The 20,193-nt window shown below is 39.8% G+C and overlaps 2 protein-coding genes across 4 annotated transcripts in view; both read right to left on the reverse strand.

Moving 5' to 3' along the window:
• LOC115654547 (insulin-degrading enzyme-like) overlaps positions 1-20,193 on the reverse strand; it is a 220,590-nt gene that overhangs the window by 134,874 nt on the left and 65,523 nt on the right.
• LOC115654546 (insulin-degrading enzyme) overlaps positions 1-20,193 on the reverse strand; it is a 109,439-nt gene that overhangs the window by 25,403 nt on the left and 63,843 nt on the right. For 2 of the 3 annotated variants that reach the window (XM_030568929.1, XM_030568928.1), the window contains exons 15-18: positions 18,099-18,243; positions 11,514-11,624; positions 8,749-8,869; positions 5,285-5,376 (exon numbers count right to left, since the gene is read on the reverse strand). In XM_030568929.1, coding sequence (XP_030424789.1) covers positions 5,285-5,376; positions 8,749-8,869; positions 11,514-11,624; positions 18,099-18,243 — 469 coding nt within the window. The remainder of the gene's footprint in view (positions 1-5,284; positions 5,377-8,748; positions 8,870-11,513; positions 11,625-18,098; positions 18,244-20,193) is intronic. The other variant, XM_030568930.1, reaches the window with a different exon arrangement.

The following is a 20,193-nucleotide window of genomic DNA, read 5'->3' on the forward strand; positions in this document are numbered from 1 at the left end:
ATGACCCCTAGATCTCTTTCTTCCATACTCCTTCCTAGACAGTCTCTTCCCATTCTGTATGTGTGAAATTGATTATTCCTTCCTAGGTGGAGCACTTTGCATTTATCTTTATTGAACTTCATCCGGTTTACCTCAGACCATTTCTCCAATTTGTCCAGATCATTTTGAATTTTGACCCTGTTCTCCAAAGCAGTTGCAATCCCTCCCAATTTGGTATCGTCCGCAAACTTAATAAGCGTACTTTCTATGCCAACATCTAAATCGTTGATGAAGATATTGAACAGAGCCGGTCCCAAAACAGACCCCTGCGGAACCCCACTTGTTATACCTTTCCAGCAGGATTGGGAGCCATTAACAACTACTCTCTGAGTACGGTTATCCAGCCAGTTATGCACCCACCTTATAGTAGCTCCATCTAAATTGTACTTTCCTAGTTTATCTATAAGAATATCATGCGAGACCGTATCAAATGCCTTACTAAAGTCTAGATATATCACATCCACCGCTTCTCCCTTATCCATAAGGCTCGTTATCCTATCAAAGAACGCTATCAGATTAGTTTGACACGATTTGTTCTTTACAAATCCATGCTGGCTATTCCCTATCACCTTACCACCTTCCAAGTGTTTGCAGATGATTTCTTTGATTACCTGCTCCATTATCTTCCCTGGCACAGAAGTTAAACTGACTGGTCTGTAGTTTCCTGGGTTGTTTTTATTTCCCTTTTTATAGATGGGCACTATATTTGCCCCCTTCCAGTCTTCTGGAATCTCCCCCGTCTCCCATGATTTCCCAAAGATAATAGCTAGAGGCTCAGATACCTCTTCTATTAACTCCTTGAGTATTCTAGGATGCATTCCATCAGGCCCTGGTGACTTGCAGGCATCTAACTTTTCTAAGTGATTTTTTACTTGCTCTTTTCTTATTTTCTCTTCTAAACCTACCCTCTTCCCGTAAGCATTCACTATACTAGACATTCCTTCAGACTTCTCAGTGAAGACTGAAAAAAAGAAGTCATTAAGCATCTCTGCCATTTCCAAGTCTCCCGTTACTGTTTCCCCCTCCTCATTGAGCAGTGGGCCTACCCTGTCCTTAGTTTTCCTCTTGCTTCTAATGTATTGATAAAAAGTCTTCTTGTTTCCCTTTATTCCCATAGCTCTCAGAGGATCTCATCTTGGGTGATGACGTGCACCCGCACTTGTTATGATTTGGCTCACATTTCCCCAAGCCACATCACCGTGCATTCTACCAGGGCTCAGGCGTCATCTGCCGCCTTGCTGGCTCGTGTACCCACCCATGAGATCTATCGCGCAGCTCCCTGGTCCTCGGTCCATACCCTTGCTTCGCATTATACTCTGGTTCAACAGTCAAGAGATGCTGCAGCCTCTGGCTCAGCAGTTTACATTCTGCCACATTTCACTCCGACCTCACTGCCTACATAAGGCTTGGGAATCACCTAACTGGAATGGATATGAGCAAGCACTCGAAGAAGAAAAGACCGCTACTCACCTTTGTAATTGTTGTTCTTCGAGATGTGTTGCTCATATCCATTCCAAACCCACCCTCCTTCCTCTCTGTCGGAGTAAAAATTTTCCGACGAACGTGCACGTGGTGCGCGCGCACCTAACTGCAATGGATATTAGCAAGCACTCAAAGAAGAACCTAAATATTTCCTTTAGGGGGAGAGAACACAAGTTTCAAGTAAACTAGACCATCTTGAGTAAAAAAAAAAAAAAATTAGGACCACCATATTTTCTTTTCCCTGGGAAAAGTTAATTAAAATTTTCTACTCCTACTCTGGCAGATTACGTAGGCATACAGAGATGCTGCAGGAAGCAGTTTTTAGACTCCAATTCAACAAATCATTTAAACATGTGAGTAATCCTGCCCCTATTTGCCAAAGTACTTAAGCACAAGCTTCAGTGCCACTGAAGTCAATGGAATTTAAAGCAAGTAGTTTACTGTATAGGAATGGGATGACTCACATGCTTAAAGACCTTGCTGAGTTCGTGTCTTTGTGCCCACAAACAGAGCGCACACAATTAAGAAGTAAAAAAAAAAAAAAAAAAAAAAAAAAAGAGAGAGAGAGAGAGAGAAGACCTTGTATGTACAGGTATTTGACACGGTAGCAGACCAGCTGTTATCATTTTTAATTGAAATCTATAAACTTCATTTCTTCTTTCAGAAACCTTATCATATTTTTTTTAAAGTACATTGAAGTATACAACATACAAACATCAATACATGGCAATTAACATGGCAGGAAATGCTGAAGTAATGTAATTTGGATGCAACATTGTTCTAAAGACAGAGAGGAAAATTTATAAAATTACCTAATCGACTTTCCATGAGACCCTGGTCTAAACTGGTGGGGGGTGTTGATGTAAGATATGCAACTTCAGCTACGGGAATAGCCTAGCTGAAATCGAGATATCTTATTTTGACTTATCTCCCGCCCTCACGGCCGCGGCTCCCCCGTTGACTCCGCTTCCGTGTCTCGCCCTGGTGGAGTTCCAGAGTTGACGGGAGTGCATTCGGGGATCAATTTATCGTGTCTAGATGAGACGTGATAAATCGATCCCCGATAGATCAATTGCTACTCGTCAATCCAGCGGGTAATGTGGACATACCCCTACTAGACTAGCTTTTTATAAATACACAATAGAGTGTTTATTCCTAAGCAGTACTAAAGTTATAGACATTTTCAGTAAATCTACAGTTTCAACCTAAACAGCATCAAATACATAGGATATTTGAAGTTCAGGTGGTTTTATGAAAAGCTGATCCTTTAAAAAAAAGCAAGGATTTCAGTAAATTACATTGAAAACTACACTTTAATTAAAAAAGTCTTTAATACTTGACCGTGATGATATGGTGGGGGTGGGGGATGGAGTGTGTGAGAACAATATGTATGCCAACATTTTTTAAAAGTCTGAGACGTGTAACTTCAAACGGCTTGATTGCTAAGTGCCATGGCTTATATGTTGAGAAGTATAGCAACTTCTTATAAAATCTGTTTCAAAATTCTATGCAGAAACCCAAACCTCTTACTCTGTTCTGCCATGTAAACTCACAACACAAAAATGATTTCTTGCAGAAAATCTGCAAAAGATCTCTAAATTTATGAAGGAAACTAAAAGGAAAAAAGAAGGATGAGGGAAAAATAGGAACTTTCATGGCAAAGCCAAAATATGTATTCTACTCTAGAAAACAACAAATTACCATAGAATATTTATAACACGTTGGTGTCACTGTGATCACCATTAGCCTACTATAAAGCAAAAATCAACACAACACCCTATTGTGGCAAAATACAAACGTCAAAATAGAAATCTAAGCAGACAGGTAGATTGCAAAGAGCTCAAAAGAAGCTTGCAGTTCATTTCTGATGACCATGGTCTCCAAATACATAGATGCACCATATGCAGTGATGTATATTTTTATCCCTCCAAAAGCCGTCCACACGACTGCTTACAGAAAACATCTTTTTCTCATGATTGGGACACATAATACATATCAGCACAATACAAGGCTCAGGCCATGTCTACATCTACAATTTTGCAGCGCTGGTTGTTACAGCTGTATTAGTACAGCTGTATAGGGCCAGCGCTGCAGAGTGGCCACACTTACAGCAACCAGCGCTGCAAGTGGTGTTAGATGTGGCCACACTGCAGCGCTGTTGGGCGGCTTCAAGGGGAGTTCGGGGAACGCGAGAGCAAACCGGGAAAGGAGACCAGCTTCGCCGCGGTTTGCTCTCGCGTTCCCCGAACCACCCTGCAAACCGCAGGGAAGGAGACCTGCTTGCTCGGGGGTTCGGGAACGAGAGAGTAAACCGGGAAAGGAGACCAGCTTCGCCGCGGTTTGCTCTCGCGTTCCCGGAACCACCCAGCAAACCGCAGGGAAGGAGACCTGCTTGCTCGGGGTTCGGGGAACGCGAGAGCAAGCTGGGGAAGGAGACCAGTTTGATTACCAGAGGCTTCCTCGGTGATGCTGGGATACCTGCTTATTCCACGGAGGTCAAGAAAAGCGCTGGTAAGTGTCTATACTTGATTACCAGCGCTGGATCACCAGCGCTGGATCCTCTACACCCGAGACAAAACGGGAGTACGGCCAGCGCTGCAAACAGGGAGTTGCAGCGCTGGTGGTGCCCTGCAGATGTGTACACCTCCTAAGTTGCAGCGCTGTAACTCCCTCACCAGCGCTGCAACTTTCTGATGTAGACAAGCCCTCAGTCCTGAGTAATTCTGTGGTGCTTTATAGAGAAATTTAGTCACATCTTGTCCACATGTAGAGGGGGTTAGGAGAAAGATGGGATTATTCTTTAGTTTACATTTCCATACAAAAAATGTAAAAGAAATTAAAAACAAAACAACTTTCCTGGAACTCTTATTTAAAGCTCCAACTTTCTATATACTATCCTTCTGGCTCTTTCCCTCACTGCTGCTGGCCACTTCCTTCTCCACTGATCTGCAGTGTTTTAAGATCAGATAGTCTAGTGCTAGTGTACTTTCACTAAACTAGTATAGAAGCACATCTGTATCACATTTATCCAAAGATCTGAGTGCATTTACAAATACTGCATGTGACAATTCCTTTGTGAGAGAGTCAAAATGTTAACATGGCTACATCTATTCCCATGGGGCTGATATACCAGCATTCCCAACAGTATCATGACAGAAGTGCAATTCATTACAGTTTTAATGAAGGACACATTAAATAGTCTTCAGAGTAGCAGCCGTGTTAGTTTGTATCCGCAAAAAGAACAGGAGTATTTGTGGCATCTTAGAGACTGCCTCTTACTAACAGTGCCCTTTTACTTTCACAAGGAAAAGGAACTAGAAGCCTGATTTATGGACCCACACACCTTAGCCTTGTACTTAATGCTTCATTTGAAGGATTCTGATTTTTTTTAACCTTTGCTAGTCAGCTGAGTCATATGTTTGAAGCTTGTAAATGGAAAACCAGGAGCTGTAGCACACAGTTACTTTTGCAGTCTAATTACTTATTGTAATAACATGCAATGCAGACTTTAAAATATTTAGATCATAAACTGTTTTCTATTACAGTAAATCTAAAATACCAACATTCAAAGGGACATTGAGCCTGACAGACAGCAGAAAAAGTGTCATCATGATATACTGGCTGTAAAACAGCGAAAAATTAAGTGAAGACTATGAAATCATATTTGGCAAAAATTGTTTTAAAATTTGGGACAATTAAATAAACCCTTGCTTTTAAATCCTGTTTTTAACACAAACTATTTCTATTAAAGAAAATATCAGACCTGTTTTGTTATATTGCCATGGAGAAGAGCCTCGATGTGTAACCGTGACAACAGCTGAGATATAAAGGCCTTGAGGCGGGGAAGAGTGACATCTAGAATAGATAGACAGACAGTTAAATCAATCACATGATTTTTTACATTACAGGGAATTGACCTCATCTTCAGCAGATATGATCCATTTCTTGGAGAAAAGGGAAAATCATAATAGTCAAAAGCAATGGAATTTTCCTTAAACATTCATTGTTGGAAAGTTTCCAGGTTGAAATATCAGCACTCATTGCACAATTTGCTTTGCTCAGAATTCGCTTAGCATCTGACCCACATTCCACTAAGAAAAAACAACAACAACCCTGCTCTCCAATCATGCTGAACACACATTCACTCTCCAGAGAAAATAGTTACCTTCATTTAGGTGGGACTGAGAGATAAAGCTGTAGCTATTAACTACATAAAGAACATGTGGCTTAAAATTCTTCTGGAAGTTACAGTACATTACTATCTAGACTAAAACAATTTCTGAACTCAAATTTCAGTTGTATAGTAATTAGCAATAAATCATAAATTAAGAATGTTTTTGTATTTATATATATATACACACATACACACACGCACGCACACACTTGATTTTCATATTTTAAACACTTGTACAATCAGCATTACTCTTGTCCATAAAGTCAAATACAATTTACATATTAGAATCAATAGGCAGAATCAGCAGACTAAGATAGTCCCCTGGTATGAGCACTGACTTTGGAGTCAGGAGACCTGGGGTCCATTCACTGGCTCTGCCACAGATTTCCTGTGTGACCTAGGGAAAGTCTCTTATTCTCTCTGTGCCTCATTTTCTTATCTGTAAAATGGAGTTAATAGCACTTCCCTATCTCAAAGGGGTGTTTCTAAGGATAAAGACTGTGAGGCTCTCAGTTACTATTGTAATAGGGCATATAAATTCCTAAGATAGGTAGATATTTTTATCCTAAAATAGCCTCAATACTTAATTTTTCCTCTTACTTCAACCTCAACAAATGCCCTCCCACACCATTTCCACTTCTTTCCTCACCCCAAATCAATTATTAGTTGCTCTCACTGGTTTTCCATTTACAAGCTTCAAACATATGACTCAGCTGACTAGCAAAGGTTAAAAAAAATCAGAAGCCTTCACATGAAGCATTAAGTACAAGGCTAAGGTGTGTGGGTCCATAAGTTTTTTTGCTGCAGGATGGCCACCTTAAGGTCTGCTATAGTGTGGCCAGGGAGGTTGAAGTGCTCTCCTACAGGTTTTTGTATATTGCCATTCCTAATGTCTGATTTGTGTCCATTTATCCTTTTCCATAGAGACTGGCCGATGTACATAGCAGAGGGACATTGCTGGCATATGATGGCGTATATTACATTGGTGGATGTGCAGGTGAATGAACCAGTGATGGTGTGGCTGATCTGGTTAGGTCCTGTGATGGTGTCGCTGGTGTAGATATGTGGACAGAGTTGGCATCAAGGTTTGTTGCATGGATTGGTTCCTGAGCTAGAGTTATTATGGTGCAGTGTGCAGTTACTGGTGAGAATATGTTTCAGGTTGGCAGGTTGTCTGTGGGCAAGGACTGGCCTGCCACCCAAGGCCTGTGAAAGTGTGGGATCATTGTCCAGGATGGGTTGTAGATCCTTGATGATGTGTTGGAGGGGTTTTAGCTGGGGGCTGTATGTGATAGCCAGTGGAGTCCTTCAGGACCAGACTTCAAAGAGAAACTGCTGAGCTTCAGTTCATCTGCAAATTTGACACCATCAGCTCAGGATTGAACAAAGACTGTGAATGGCTTGCCAACTACAGAACCAGTTTCTCCTCTCTTGGTTTTCACACCTCAACTACTAGAACAGGGCCTCATCCTCCCTGATTGAACTGACCTCGTTATCTCTACCTTGCTTGCTAGCATATATATACCTGCTCCTGGATATTTCCACCACATGCATCTGAAGAAGTGGGTATTCACCCACGAAAGCTCATGCTCCAAAACGTCTGTTAGTCTATAAGGTGCCACAGGATTCTTTGCTGCTTTTAAAGAATTAAAGATTAATCTTTAATTAAAGATTATGTCATGTGATGAAACCTGCAGGAGTAAGTCCAACCAAAAGTGGCAACCCTAAACCCCCTATAGCATGTACAGAGGACTGCTTGCATGGAGCAGCTTTCAGGATCAGAGCCTTAAATAGTGGGATGCAACAATATACAGTATAGTCAGTCTGACCATATTGGATTTTTCTTTCCCTCTAAAACGATATTTCATTGGCGTCTTTTAGAGTCGAATACATCAATCAAGAATGATTAAATAACTATCCTGCAGCACTACCCAGAAGTCTCAATCAGAATCAGGGCCTCATTGTGCACTGTACAACCACAGAGGTATTCCCAAGGGTTCCTGTTGGGAAAGATTTATACAATTTGTTTTTAAATTTTATTGCTGATATTTTTCTGGTAAAAGCTTTTTTTTGCAATAATTGAACGGTATACAGTGCTCAATATATTTTAAGCCTGCCTCAGTAGCAAGTGTACAAGATGTGCACACTCACTTCTTTATAAATACCTCACCGAGGGAAACAGGGTGAGGAAATGGCAAGTTCACGTCTTTGCTCATGATGGCATTCAGCTGAAAGCAGTATTTGGTAAGGCTGGTTTCATAGAATGATAAGATGTCTGAAAATTAGAACATGGGAAGCAGCTACAAAAAGATAGAAATATAGGGCCAAATCCTGCCCACTTCACTAATATGAGCAGTCCTAACAAAGTCAAAACTTGCATGAGAAAGGCACGCTAGATTTGGCCCTAATTTACATCTTTTGGAAGATCTGTTGGGGGTGGTCCAAGGAGATATTCACCATCTTCTTTCTGGAGGCTGCTCCAACAGCAGCCCCTTCTCATGTCAGGCCAGAGTGGGGTACTACATGTAAAGTTCACTAGCCTCTGCTAAAACTATAGATACATCCTCAGATTATTTTGAAGTTGTTGGTAACTTTTATATTTTAAATGACCCTCCCAGTGAATATAGTGAGGGATCTGTTCTTCATTAAGGACTATTTGTATGAAAAGTTTGCAGGCTTTTTTCCAGATATTTTTGACACAGCAGTCATCAAAAAATTAATACATAAATTTAAAAAAAAAAATCTTAATTCCCAAACTAAAATCTAATAACTAAAAAGAATTAATAGTTTTTTCCTCAAACTTTAAAAATACTGTGAGGCAACTGCTGTACAAATATTGCAAAATATGGTTCAGAGTTCAAAATATGTTGCTCCATTAATGTTGATTAAGCAATTACTTGTGAGGACGACAGACTATGTCCCCATTCAAAAATGGAAACTCTTAGCTCTACTGAAACAATACAAAGCTCAGGATTCTAAACACGACAAAAGTCAAAACAGGCCAAAATAGTGAATTCGGTAAAACAAACTGTTAAAAATTGGCAGGAACTCACCATCCAGAGCTTCTTTTAACTCATCTTTGGTCCAAGCAACTTCTGTCATCAACAGTTGGAGGTAATACATAGCATGCTGGTGAGGCTGTTCAGCTCGAAAGTTGTTAAGTGATCGCACGTACTAACAAGGTTGAAATAGGACATTCAATAATTACAAAACTTAACTTCTGAATATAACAGCAACATCACCCTGAATTACTTGGCTTTGTATACAACCCAAAACCCCACATTCCAGATGCCAGCAACTGTGCTACACTTGTGCTTTCTTGAGTAGCATAATACGGTAATTGGATTGAACTATGCTCACAATGATGCAGCTTTGCTTACATGATGATGAAGCTAGGAACTAAGCTAGTTTCAGTTTTGACAAACACATTTATTCTCAGAGTGCATTCTTCCATTAATTCATTATGACACATAACTCCGAACCAATATTTTTAATCATTCTAGTCAAGGCCTATATATTCTGTGGCAACTATTACCAAATTCATTACGAGCTGCAAACTATAACTAATTGTCCAGTGCCCTAGTCTCACACGGTCAGACAGAGACAGGGGCAGCTACATACAAGAGGAACAACAAAAGAATCTATCCTTCTGAGTCCGGCTGTGACAACTCTTCTTTTGCTCAGTTTGCATCCAGGCAAAATAAACACAGCAATCTCCTCAAACAGAAAGAATGAAAAGAGCAAGCTAACGGTCCTTTGCAACATGGGATCTACTGGGTTCCCATATAGCTACAGATAAGCACACCCTCAATTTCACAAGAGAAAGCCGGCTGTTTTTCAGAGGCCAGTGGGTACATGGGAAATGCAATCACTGAGATCATAAGGTGAGAGGGCATTGTCTGGACTGACAGGAAAAAAGAGAACAGGTGTACTTATGGCACCTTAGAGACTAACAAATTTATTTCAGCATGAGCTTTCGTGAGCTACAGCTCACTTTGAGTGTCTCCTTTAAAGTCCCCTCCCACTTGGGAATTGGGAAAGGGTGGCCAGGGGGTGGAAGGCATCACCTATGCGTGCAAGCAGGTCAGTAGGACTTAGATAAGCCACTGGCTCCCTGCACATGGGGAGAGAGTATATAAACCCTACTCCCTCCAGCTGAGCCCCCTCCTAACCCAAGATTAGTTTAGGACTGGATATTTTTCTCTGTTATGGGCATTGTACTAATTGCCTCATTTGTGACTGGGAATGACTTACACCCCACCATGGCCAATCTGGCAGTGAGAGGGAGAGCGTGTGTGGTTTTTCTTCCTTCCCCATGGCAGCTCAGGGACCTGGTAGAGTAAATCAGGAGGTAAGGTTCAAGATGTCACAACTTAGCAGGTGCCAGGTGTCCAGTGCAGCTATTCATTCCATAAGGGTCCAGTTCTGTGTAAAACTGGAATTGGATTTAGGGGAAGGCATCCTCTAAAGAAAAGGAGGAACAAGATTAGGCCTTTAAGTGTCTGCTGCAGCACAGCCCATTCACCTTCATACAAGGGGAGAGTGGGGACTGGAACCTGCTTTGGAGGGCTGATAGCACCATATCCCTTGCATCCTGTCTTTCCTTCTGTGTTTCTGGGACAAAGAGGAAAAAGTTGGTGGAGACCGCCTTCCCTCTTTCACCTGCTTCATAGGAAAAAAGGAGCTGACCCTTTCTTAACATGGATGAGCTTGTGGGAGAAGAAAATGTAACTTTTCCTTGTTAGATTTTGATTTTTTTGGTTTTTCCTTTATATTGTTACACACATGGATATACATACAATAAAAATTGTACATAATCACAAAATATGCAAAATAATGAAAAATAAATTCTGAGCTAAAACTCCCCTGAGTTCTAGAGACATAAATGAGAAAATATCTTATAATAAAGGAAAATCCCCAAGAAGTATTTATTATAGATAACGTGTAGATATATTTAGAAATTTCTTTGGGGTTTTCTTAGTTTTAAATTTAATTTGTGTCTGTTTTATGCTGCCATGTATGTCTGTTTACCACAGTAATGAAATTCAACGTGCCACAGATATACAGACCCTGATATTAGACTAAATCTTCCTTATATATGATGTTTACCAACTTGAATATTAAAATTAAAAGTTTCCTATTACATTATATAATGCTTTCTTCTTATGTAGACAACTCCAATGTAAACAAGTACATTTCTAGATTGGACTAACAGAAGTAACAAAAAAGTTGTAACCTATTTCAAAAGTTTTTAAAAAACCATTTGTAAAATGCAGTATATGAATATGGATCACTGAATTTTGTGCCAGTTTTCACTTCCAGAATTCTGCATATCCATGTACTGCATATCCTACACCATGGAATGGGTTCTGATCCCCGGGGTGTAGAGCGGTCACAACCATCCCTCCTATCTATCCTGTTTCTTTATGGCTAGATCAGACTGAAATCCTAAATCTTTTTCTTGTTGTAAATGGGATCGGAGTATGGGAAAAGTTTGAGAACCACTGTTCTACTCTTTTTATAAATGAAAGGCACAATCCAGCAGTTAGAAAAAGTTCACCACACATTTTGTCTGAATAAAGACTGTAGGGCCAATACTTTTGAAGTTGTACAACTGTCATTTAAATACTTGGCAAGAAATTCACCCGAAACTGAAGCCAATAGAAAAGCTCCCATCAACTTTAGTGGGCTAGGATTTCACCCTATACTTTTGGGCAGATTTAGCTCTCAAATACCATGAAAATGCTCACATTTCACTCATAGTCAATGTACTCTGTTTTAAATTATCCCAATCACATTAAAATTCCATACAGCTTACCGCTTCCTTGATAATTTCAAATCTTTTCTCATCAATCTCAAAGGTGGTCATTTTTTCAATGATCTTCTTTAACAAGATATGCTGTTTGTCATTATAACCTTCCACAGAAAGCTATGGAAAGAGAGTGTAAGTTCCTTTAAAAACTTGAAAAGTCAAAGAGCAATTTCTAAAAAAAATCATTTTAAGTGTTTATAATGGCCTAAACCGCATACATCCCAATTAGAAAAAAAACAGGTATTTGACTATAACAATTTAAAATTCATTTTACTCACAAGGTGATATAATATTCATGAAGACACTACTGTATGTCTTGGTGGTTTTACATGCAAAGGACAAATGTAAATTCATTGTAGCTTAATAAAGCAGTAATGTGTCTGAGCATAGATTAACTGTTTATTAGTATGGGCTCTAGCCAGTAAAGTATGTTTAAAGTACTCAAAAACATTTTTCACTATGGACTTCTCGTTACAGTAATAAAAACTAGCTTCCCAGTCTTCTCAAACGTTACCCCAGAAACCTATTTTCAACTCTATATTTAATTTTCCCTCGTGCCCCATAAATAAATATATTTCACTGGGATGTAGTAAATAATATCAGGAGACTAGCATCAGTGTTGACACTGCAGTCCTAAAAGTCAGTATGATGCCAGCTTACAAAACCCAGGGTGTTAAAATAATAGAACATCAGGGTTGGAAGGGACCTCAGGAGGTCATCTAATCCAACCCCCTGCTCAAAGCAGAACCAATCCCCAATGTTAGTCTCAAATGTTATGAGATATGGGTATCTCTATACAAAGTCTTGATAAGCCTGTATATGGGGTAATATGCACATGGTATTAAATCACCTAAATTACAAAATAAGTATCTATAAAATACAAAGAAAGGCTACATAGATTCTTCATAGCATGAAATAATTATCTGATGAGAAAAGGCTACAAACAAAGGAAAATACAAGATCTAAGTCCTGTTTGCAGGAATCAAAAGAGGACACACACGTTATGATCACAAAATCATAGAAATGTAGGACTGGAAGGGACCTTGATGGCTCATCGAGTCTAGTCCCCTGCACTGAGGAAGGACTAAGTATTTTCTAGACCAGGGTGGGCAAATTTTTTGGCCCAAGTGTCACATCTAGATGGGGAAATTGCATGCAGGACCATGAATGTAGGGCTGAGTCAGGGTTAGGGTGTGGGGTGGGGCGCTGTGTGCAGGAAGGGGCTAAGGGTAAGGGGTTGGGGTGCAGAAGGGGGTGTGGCAGCGGGTTCAGGGCAGGGGTTTGGGCGCAGGGTACTGGCTCCGGCCTGGTGCCGCTTACCAGGAGTGGCTCCGGGGTGACAGCAGCGCGCAGCAGGGCTAAGACAGGCTCCCTGCCTGTCCTGGCCCCACGCTGTTCCTGGAAGTAGCTGGCACCACGATCCTGCAGCCCGCAGGGGAGGGGGGGCAGTGGGCTTCATGCCCTGTCTTCACCTGCGGGTATCTCCCCCGAAGCTCCCATGGGCCGTGGTTTCCCGTTCTTGGCCAATGGGAGCTGCAGGGGGGGGGGGCCTGCAGGCAAGGGCAGCGCATGTAACCCTCTGCCTCCTCCTCCTCCTCCAGGGTCCGCAGGGATGTGGTGCCAGCCGCCAGGGCTGGCTCCAGCTTTTTTGCCGCCCCAAGCAGCGAAGCAAAATAAATTAATAAATACAGCCGCAATTGGTGGCACTTCGGCAGCAGCTCTACCGAGCCGCTTCATTCTTCGGCGGCAATTCAGCAGCGGGTCTTTCACTCTGAGAGGGACCAAGGGACCCGCTGCTGAAATGCCACCAAAGACCCAGACTTGCCGCCCCAAGCACCTGTTTCCTTCCTTGATTCCTGGAGCCAGCCTTGCCAATCACTTCCAGCAGCGGTGCTGGGCCCGTGGCGCCACGGGAATGGCAATTCTGTAGGCCAGATCCAAAGCCCTGATTGGCCGATGAGCTGGATCCGGCCTTAGTTTGCCCACCTCTATTCCAGACCATCCCTGATAAGTTTTCTCTAACTTATTCTTAAATACCTCCAAGGACGGAGATTCCACAAACTCCCTAGCTCACTGGTTTTCAAACCTTTTTTCTGGGGACCCAGTTGAAGAAAACTGTTGATGTCTGTGACCCAACAGAGCTGGGGATGAGGGACTTGGGGTGTGGGAGGGGCTCAGGGCTGGGGCAGAGGGTTGGGGTGCAGGGGTGAGGGCTGCAGGGTGGGGCTGGAAATGAGGGGTTCAGGGTGTCGGAGGGGTCTCTCACCCGCAGGCACTGCTGCCCACCCTGCCCAGCAGAGTGCGGAGCTGGTGCTTGGGGCAGGGGCAGCACATGGAGCCCCGTGGCCACCCTGCCTAAAAGTCGGACCCACTGCTGGCTGCTTCCAGGGCACAGCGCGGTGTTCGAACAGGTAGGCACTAGCCTGATTTAGCTGGGCAGCACCACTGACGAGACTTTTAATGTCCCGGTTGGCAGTGCTGACCAGAGCTGCAAGGGTCCTTAGGTACTAAGGAAAGTGACCCAGTGCCTTACATGCCACGATCCAGTACCCAAACTTTGAAAAACATGACCTTAGGTAATTTGTTAGAGTCCTTAGCTACCTTATGGTGAGAAAGTTTTTCCAAATGTCTAACCTAAATCTCTCTTGCTGCAACATCATATGAAACAGTATCAAAAGCCTTACTAAAGTCAAGATATATCACATCTACTGCTTCCTCCCCTATCCACAAGGCTTGTTACCCTGTCAAAGAAGGATATTAGGTTGGTTTAATATGATATGTTGAAAAATCCATGCTGACTATTACTTATCACTTTATTATTTTCTAGGTGCTTACAAACTGATTATTTGCTTCATTATCCTTCTGAGTACTGAAGTTAAGCTGACTGGTCTATAATTCCCTGGGTTGTCCTTAATCTCCTTTTTATAGATAAATTCTATATTTGCCCTTTTCCAGTCCTCTGGGATCTCTCCCATCCACCACAAATTCTGAAAGATAATCACTAATGACTCAGAGATCTCTTCGGCCATTTCCTTAAGTGTTCTAAGATGTATTTAGCCAGACCCTGCCAACTTGAAGACATCTAAATTGTCTAAGGGATTCTTAACCTTTTTTTTCTTTCCTATTTTAGCCTCAGAGCCTACCGTGATGTTAGTCATCCAATCACTGCTAACCTTTTGATGAAAATTTTAAAAAACCAAGGCCCCTCTCCCCAAAAACGGCATTTATCACTTCAGCCTTCACTGTGTTTTCTCTTATTGCCTCCCCCCCTCAATAAGTAAGGGGACAACCCTGTCCTTGCTCTTTGTCTTGCTTCTAATATATTTGTAAAATGTTTTTTGTTACCCTTTATGTCCAATAGCTAGTTTAATCTCGTTTTATGACTTGGCCTTTCTAATTTTGTCCCTACAGGTCTCTGGTGGGTTTTAATTTTTTTAATATTCATCTTTCATAATTTGATCTATTTTCCACTTTTGATATGACTCTTTTTGAGTTTCAGGTCATTGAAGATCTTCTGGTTATGCCAGAGTGCTCTCTTATCATACTTCCTATCTTTCCTACGCATTGGAATAGTTTGCTCTTGTGCCCTTAACAATGTCTCTTTAAAAACTGCCAACTCTTTTTGCCCCTTAGACTTGCTTCCCATGGGATCTTACCTACCAAGTCTCTGGGTTTGCAAAAGTCTGCCTTCTTGAAGTCCACTGGCTTTTCTTGCCCTTTCTTCTCTCCTACCATGACCTCTATTATTTCATGATCACTTTCATCTAGCTGCCTTTCACCTTCAAATTATCAGCCAGTTCCTCTCTATTTATCAAAATACAATCTAAAACAGCCTCTCCCCAGTTGCTTTCTCTATCTTCTGTAATAAAAAGTTGTCTCCAATGCAATTCCAAGAACTTGTTGGATAATCTGTGCCCTGCTGTATTATTTTCCCAAACAGGTGTCTGAGTAATTCAAGTCCCCCAACACCATCAAGTCCTGTGCTTTGAATGATTTTGTTAGTTGTTTTAAAAAAAAATTCGTCCACCTCTTCTTCCTGGTTAAGTGGTCAATTGTAGGCCCCTACCATGACATCACCCTTATTTTTTACCCCTTTTATCTTTACTCAGAGACTTTCAACAGGTCTATCTCCCACTTTTATCTCGATCTCAGTGCTAGTGTATATCAAAGATATATACAAGACAATAACTTCTTCCTTTCTCCCTGCCTGTCCCTCATGAACAAGCTGTACCCTTCTATACTAATATTCCAGTCATGTGAATTATCCCATCAAGTTTCTGGGATACTAATTATGTCATGATTGTGATTATTCACTAACATTTCTAGTTCTTCCTGTTCTTCATACTACTTGCATTAATATACAGACATCTAAAATGTCCAGTAGATTTTGCCTCTATATTCCCTTCTCTCTCCTTTGTGCCTCCGATGAATCTTCCAGGATGCAATGACAATCTTTCCAAGGAAGGAATAAAATATTATAGTTATGATTGGAAGCTCCAGAAAGAAGATTTCATCCTATATAGTAGAAAGGGTTTTTTCTTTACTATTATTAAAATACTGAATAATCTACCATATGATTTTGAAGTAGATATAAAAAATGCATTTTATGACAAAGGTTGATATATATAGTCATAATAAAATAATATACTTGAGTTGAACAAACAGTTTGAGCACTTAGATACTACAATAACGTGTGCTATAGAAATGTATGTCTATCACACATAACACTCTGGGTTTAGTATAACATTCATCCTTCTTTAGGATATCAACATTATAAAACCATGTTGAATGTACAGCATGTACTACAGAATTGCAGAAAACCTCTCACAGATCTTCTACACTGTAAAAATATCGATATATAGACTAAGGGTTCCAGATACCAATTCAGAGTACTATCATTTTACAGCATGAAACTGGAATCTTCCCATAATTTTAAAATAAGCTTCCAAAATATGAACTAATTTAACTGCTAATAAAAAACTAAAAATCTGATAATAAATGAGTATAATTTCTTTTAGAATTAACTCTGACCACTGAACTTGAAAATGTTAGCAAGCCTTCGGAATAAAAATACGTATACGTTTTCAGCCAATTACATGGAACCACTGGAAACAGGATTTTGTGGAGTTTAAAAAAGTCACTACGAAAAAGATGTTACAAGCCTTTGAGCACAGAAAATTCAAAGGCAATATAGAGCACACTCTGTCCCACTAAGCTCGTATGTGAAGTAGCACTGTGTTCTATAAGAATGTGATGGTGTGTTACATAAAAATTGTTAATAAAAGGCCTATAACACAACTGCAAGCTAGGTTTTGATAACTTATCAGAAATATGTTAGGAAAGCCTAAAGAAGTGACAATACATCATAAGATCAATATTTATTGCTAAAAATTGCCATAGTTGTGGATTTTAAAATGGTTGACAAAAATCAACTCCAAAGGAAATTCACAAAAATTTATTAGCCTGATACAAACATGCAGAAATGGATTCATAACTCACTGCTGATGAATTAGAGGAACTAAGTATACAGGAAATCTAGAGGGTTAATATTCACACAACACAAAATGCTTTTATTTTGAAAGTTCAGAATTAATCCATTTTATATATAAACACACCATCACACTTTCAAGGTTACTGTGTAAGCAGTTAAAAAATGTGAATTAGAACGCACACAGTTGCAGCATGCACACATTCACTAATTAACCAAACTGTTCACTAAATGATTAAAACACTGTGGTTTTTAATCATCATGAGATAGATGCAAGGAAAAAACCATTAACCATCTTGTTTAGAAATGCAAAAGTCAATGTTTTCCTCAAGCTCAACTTAACTCTCAAGCTGTCGCCACTTCTTCCTGTGTTTTTTTTTTCTTACTTACAAGAATTGCATTCATTCCTGATGCAATGCCATAGATCAAACCTGAGAGGCATGCTGCATATGTATACTCTTTTAAATCATCCTTCAATAACCTCATAAACAGGTATGTCATGTTGCAATGGAGAGGATCAGCAAAAATCTAGCGACTAACAAAGAAAAACAAAAGAAATGCTTTGATACCTCAAGCAGTGACATAGCAATGGATGAAGAAACACGACTGAAGAGTATGTATATGCAGCCTCATTATTAGTATCTCTTAGAAAAGAAAGTTGAAGTGAACCACTTATTTAGCAGCAATGTGAAGATTTTTTTTTCTTTGTCAGAAAGTCTTTCAATAGCTATCTGACACAGAATGAAACTAAATTGAAACTCAGAATTAGGAGCAGAATCACTTTTTTTTTTTTCCTTTTTTGGAGGAGCAGCAAATTTTACAGCTAGCTAATCTGATGAATAGTGTAAAAGAAAGGAGTAAATTTGCTTAGTATAAATGGAAATATTGTTGAACACTTAAAACAAGATTCAACTTAACATTCAAATTATGAGAAAGTATGGTTAGCTATCAAGATTTTAAAAGGAGTAAAAATAAAATCAGAGACCATCAATAGAAAAAAAGCCATTTTTAAATAAAAAATGCTTCCATCAAATCAATATAAAAATCTTGATGAGTGGAAGTAGATTAAAGGCTCTAAGATTTTCCTTGATTTGGGTACTTACATACATCCCATAGACGGTATTTTGGAGGCAATAGTACAAGCCAGCTAGTCCTGCTGCATATGTATACTCGTTGAGGGAGTCTCTGAGTAGTTCAAGGTACAAATAGGCCATGTTACAATGTAAGGGATCCACGTAAGCAAATGGGCTGGAAGAAAATGTTGAAAGTAAAATATCCAGTTCAATTATTTCCCAGGTCTTTTTGGCCCTCTAAGATTGAGCTCAAGAAAATTTAATATTTAAATGCTATGCTGTTGGGTCCCCTTATACAGTATTACGATTTCAAAACAAAAAACACACAGATAACCAAAAATAACGGTTGATTTTTCATAAGGTTTCAGTGTTGCCCCATTATAAATATACATTCACGACTTTAATTTAAATTCCTGTTCTTTTTAAACTGGTAAATCATATCATGCTATATTAACTCTGCTGCTGAAGTCAGAGCTCATCAAGTGCATAATTAACTTAATAAACTCTAAGTATTAAACATAAATAACTTAGATTAATCCAATTACTAAACATCAAGCAAATTAATTCTTTCATGCGATCAGAAAATACAATAGTTGTTATGTATAAAGATGAACAGTTACCAAAACCATTGTATGAAAGGCACCGCAGGATTTCCTATACTCAGAGCAGGAAATAACTGCAGCATCTCCCATTCCATGGTATAGTAACTGTAGGAGATAAATGGTGTCTTTTTAATGAAAACCAACTGTACAAGTTCCAATGTTTTCTTAGTATTATCTAATCTCATACAGTAGCTACACACATCTCTTAAAAGAGAAAGGCAACTCAAAGACTCAAGCCATGTTTCCACAATATTGATATCTGTTAAATATTGGTATTTTTATTAGAGCACCACAAGCTAAGTCAATACTCTGAATAAGTCATTCCTATTTTGGTCAGATATTTATTTTAATAGCATTATATGCATGTACATACATTTATAATAGAATGTCACAGACATAATAAGTAGTACAGGAAATCATTCCTTGTTGAAGTACTGATTACCAAATACATGTTAGTGTTCACCATATACATGAAGACAAGTCCCAGTTCCAACACACATTTGTGGCAACACTTAAAGATGAACTGCAAATGCTTTTTATACATTAAAGTTCCTAATTTTTTTTTTGACAAAACCTGGATCTCTCTCTCTCCTCCAACCCCCTAAAGATAGGGAATGGGATGACAAGAGGAACTAAAAGTATATGTTTCCTGTTACAGAAATCGAGTGGCCCTTCAGAGTCAGATTTCGAAATCAATGAAAGTTGCCAACCCACTACAATGCTACAGGCTCTGTTTTGACTGGCCCTTTCCTGAATACTTAGCATGAGGCTAAAATGAGTCGAGGTAGGATAGGGCTGTTATTTGCATTTCCCTCTATCTATCTAAGGAACATCCCAACAACTGATTAATTTGAATAATGTCCACTTATGCATCTCCCAGGATAAAATTCTGAAGTCAAGGTAATAAACCAGCCAACCATTTAGACTCCTAGATTACGCCCCCCCAAATGGACTGAATTCTTCTCAAGAGTAATACCAGAACCAAGACTTGTTATTCTGGGCTATTTTCAGTATCTAGAGTAACTAGAACTCTTGCAATTCATTTAGCTGGTGAAGACCAATAGGGGCATTTGGGACTAGGACTGTTAATTCACTTTGTGAAAACAGAATGTAAGCCATCCTTAAAATGGTGATAGTAAGGGCATTGCTTAAGAAGCTTTTTTTAAGAGGCTACCAACCTCACCAGCTAGTGCTAATTTCTAATCTATCATTTTTAAACAAATGATTGTTGAAAAAGTGTTGTTGTAGCAACTCAGTCACATGTTGATCTCACGGATGATATCCTGCTCTTACCAGCCAGCTTTCAGACATGAGTTTAGTACAAGTCCAATATTTTTGTGCATGGTTGTTGACTTCCTTCTAGCAACGATACGGATAGTGTCCTTGCTGATTTTTAAGCTCTACCAGCAGTCATTCAATAGCATTAACCACAAGGCTTCTGACTTGCCTATGGAGTCTTATTGGCAGAGATGGAAAGGCTCTTCTTATAAGGTTTGTCTCTCCTCTTAGATCCCAAAATGTGG

Source organism: Gopherus evgoodei, chromosome 7, assembly GCF_007399415.2.
Source record: "Gopherus evgoodei ecotype Sinaloan lineage chromosome 7, rGopEvg1_v1.p, whole genome shotgun sequence".
Lineage (NCBI taxonomy): Eukaryota > Metazoa > Chordata > Testudines > Testudinidae > Gopherus > Gopherus evgoodei.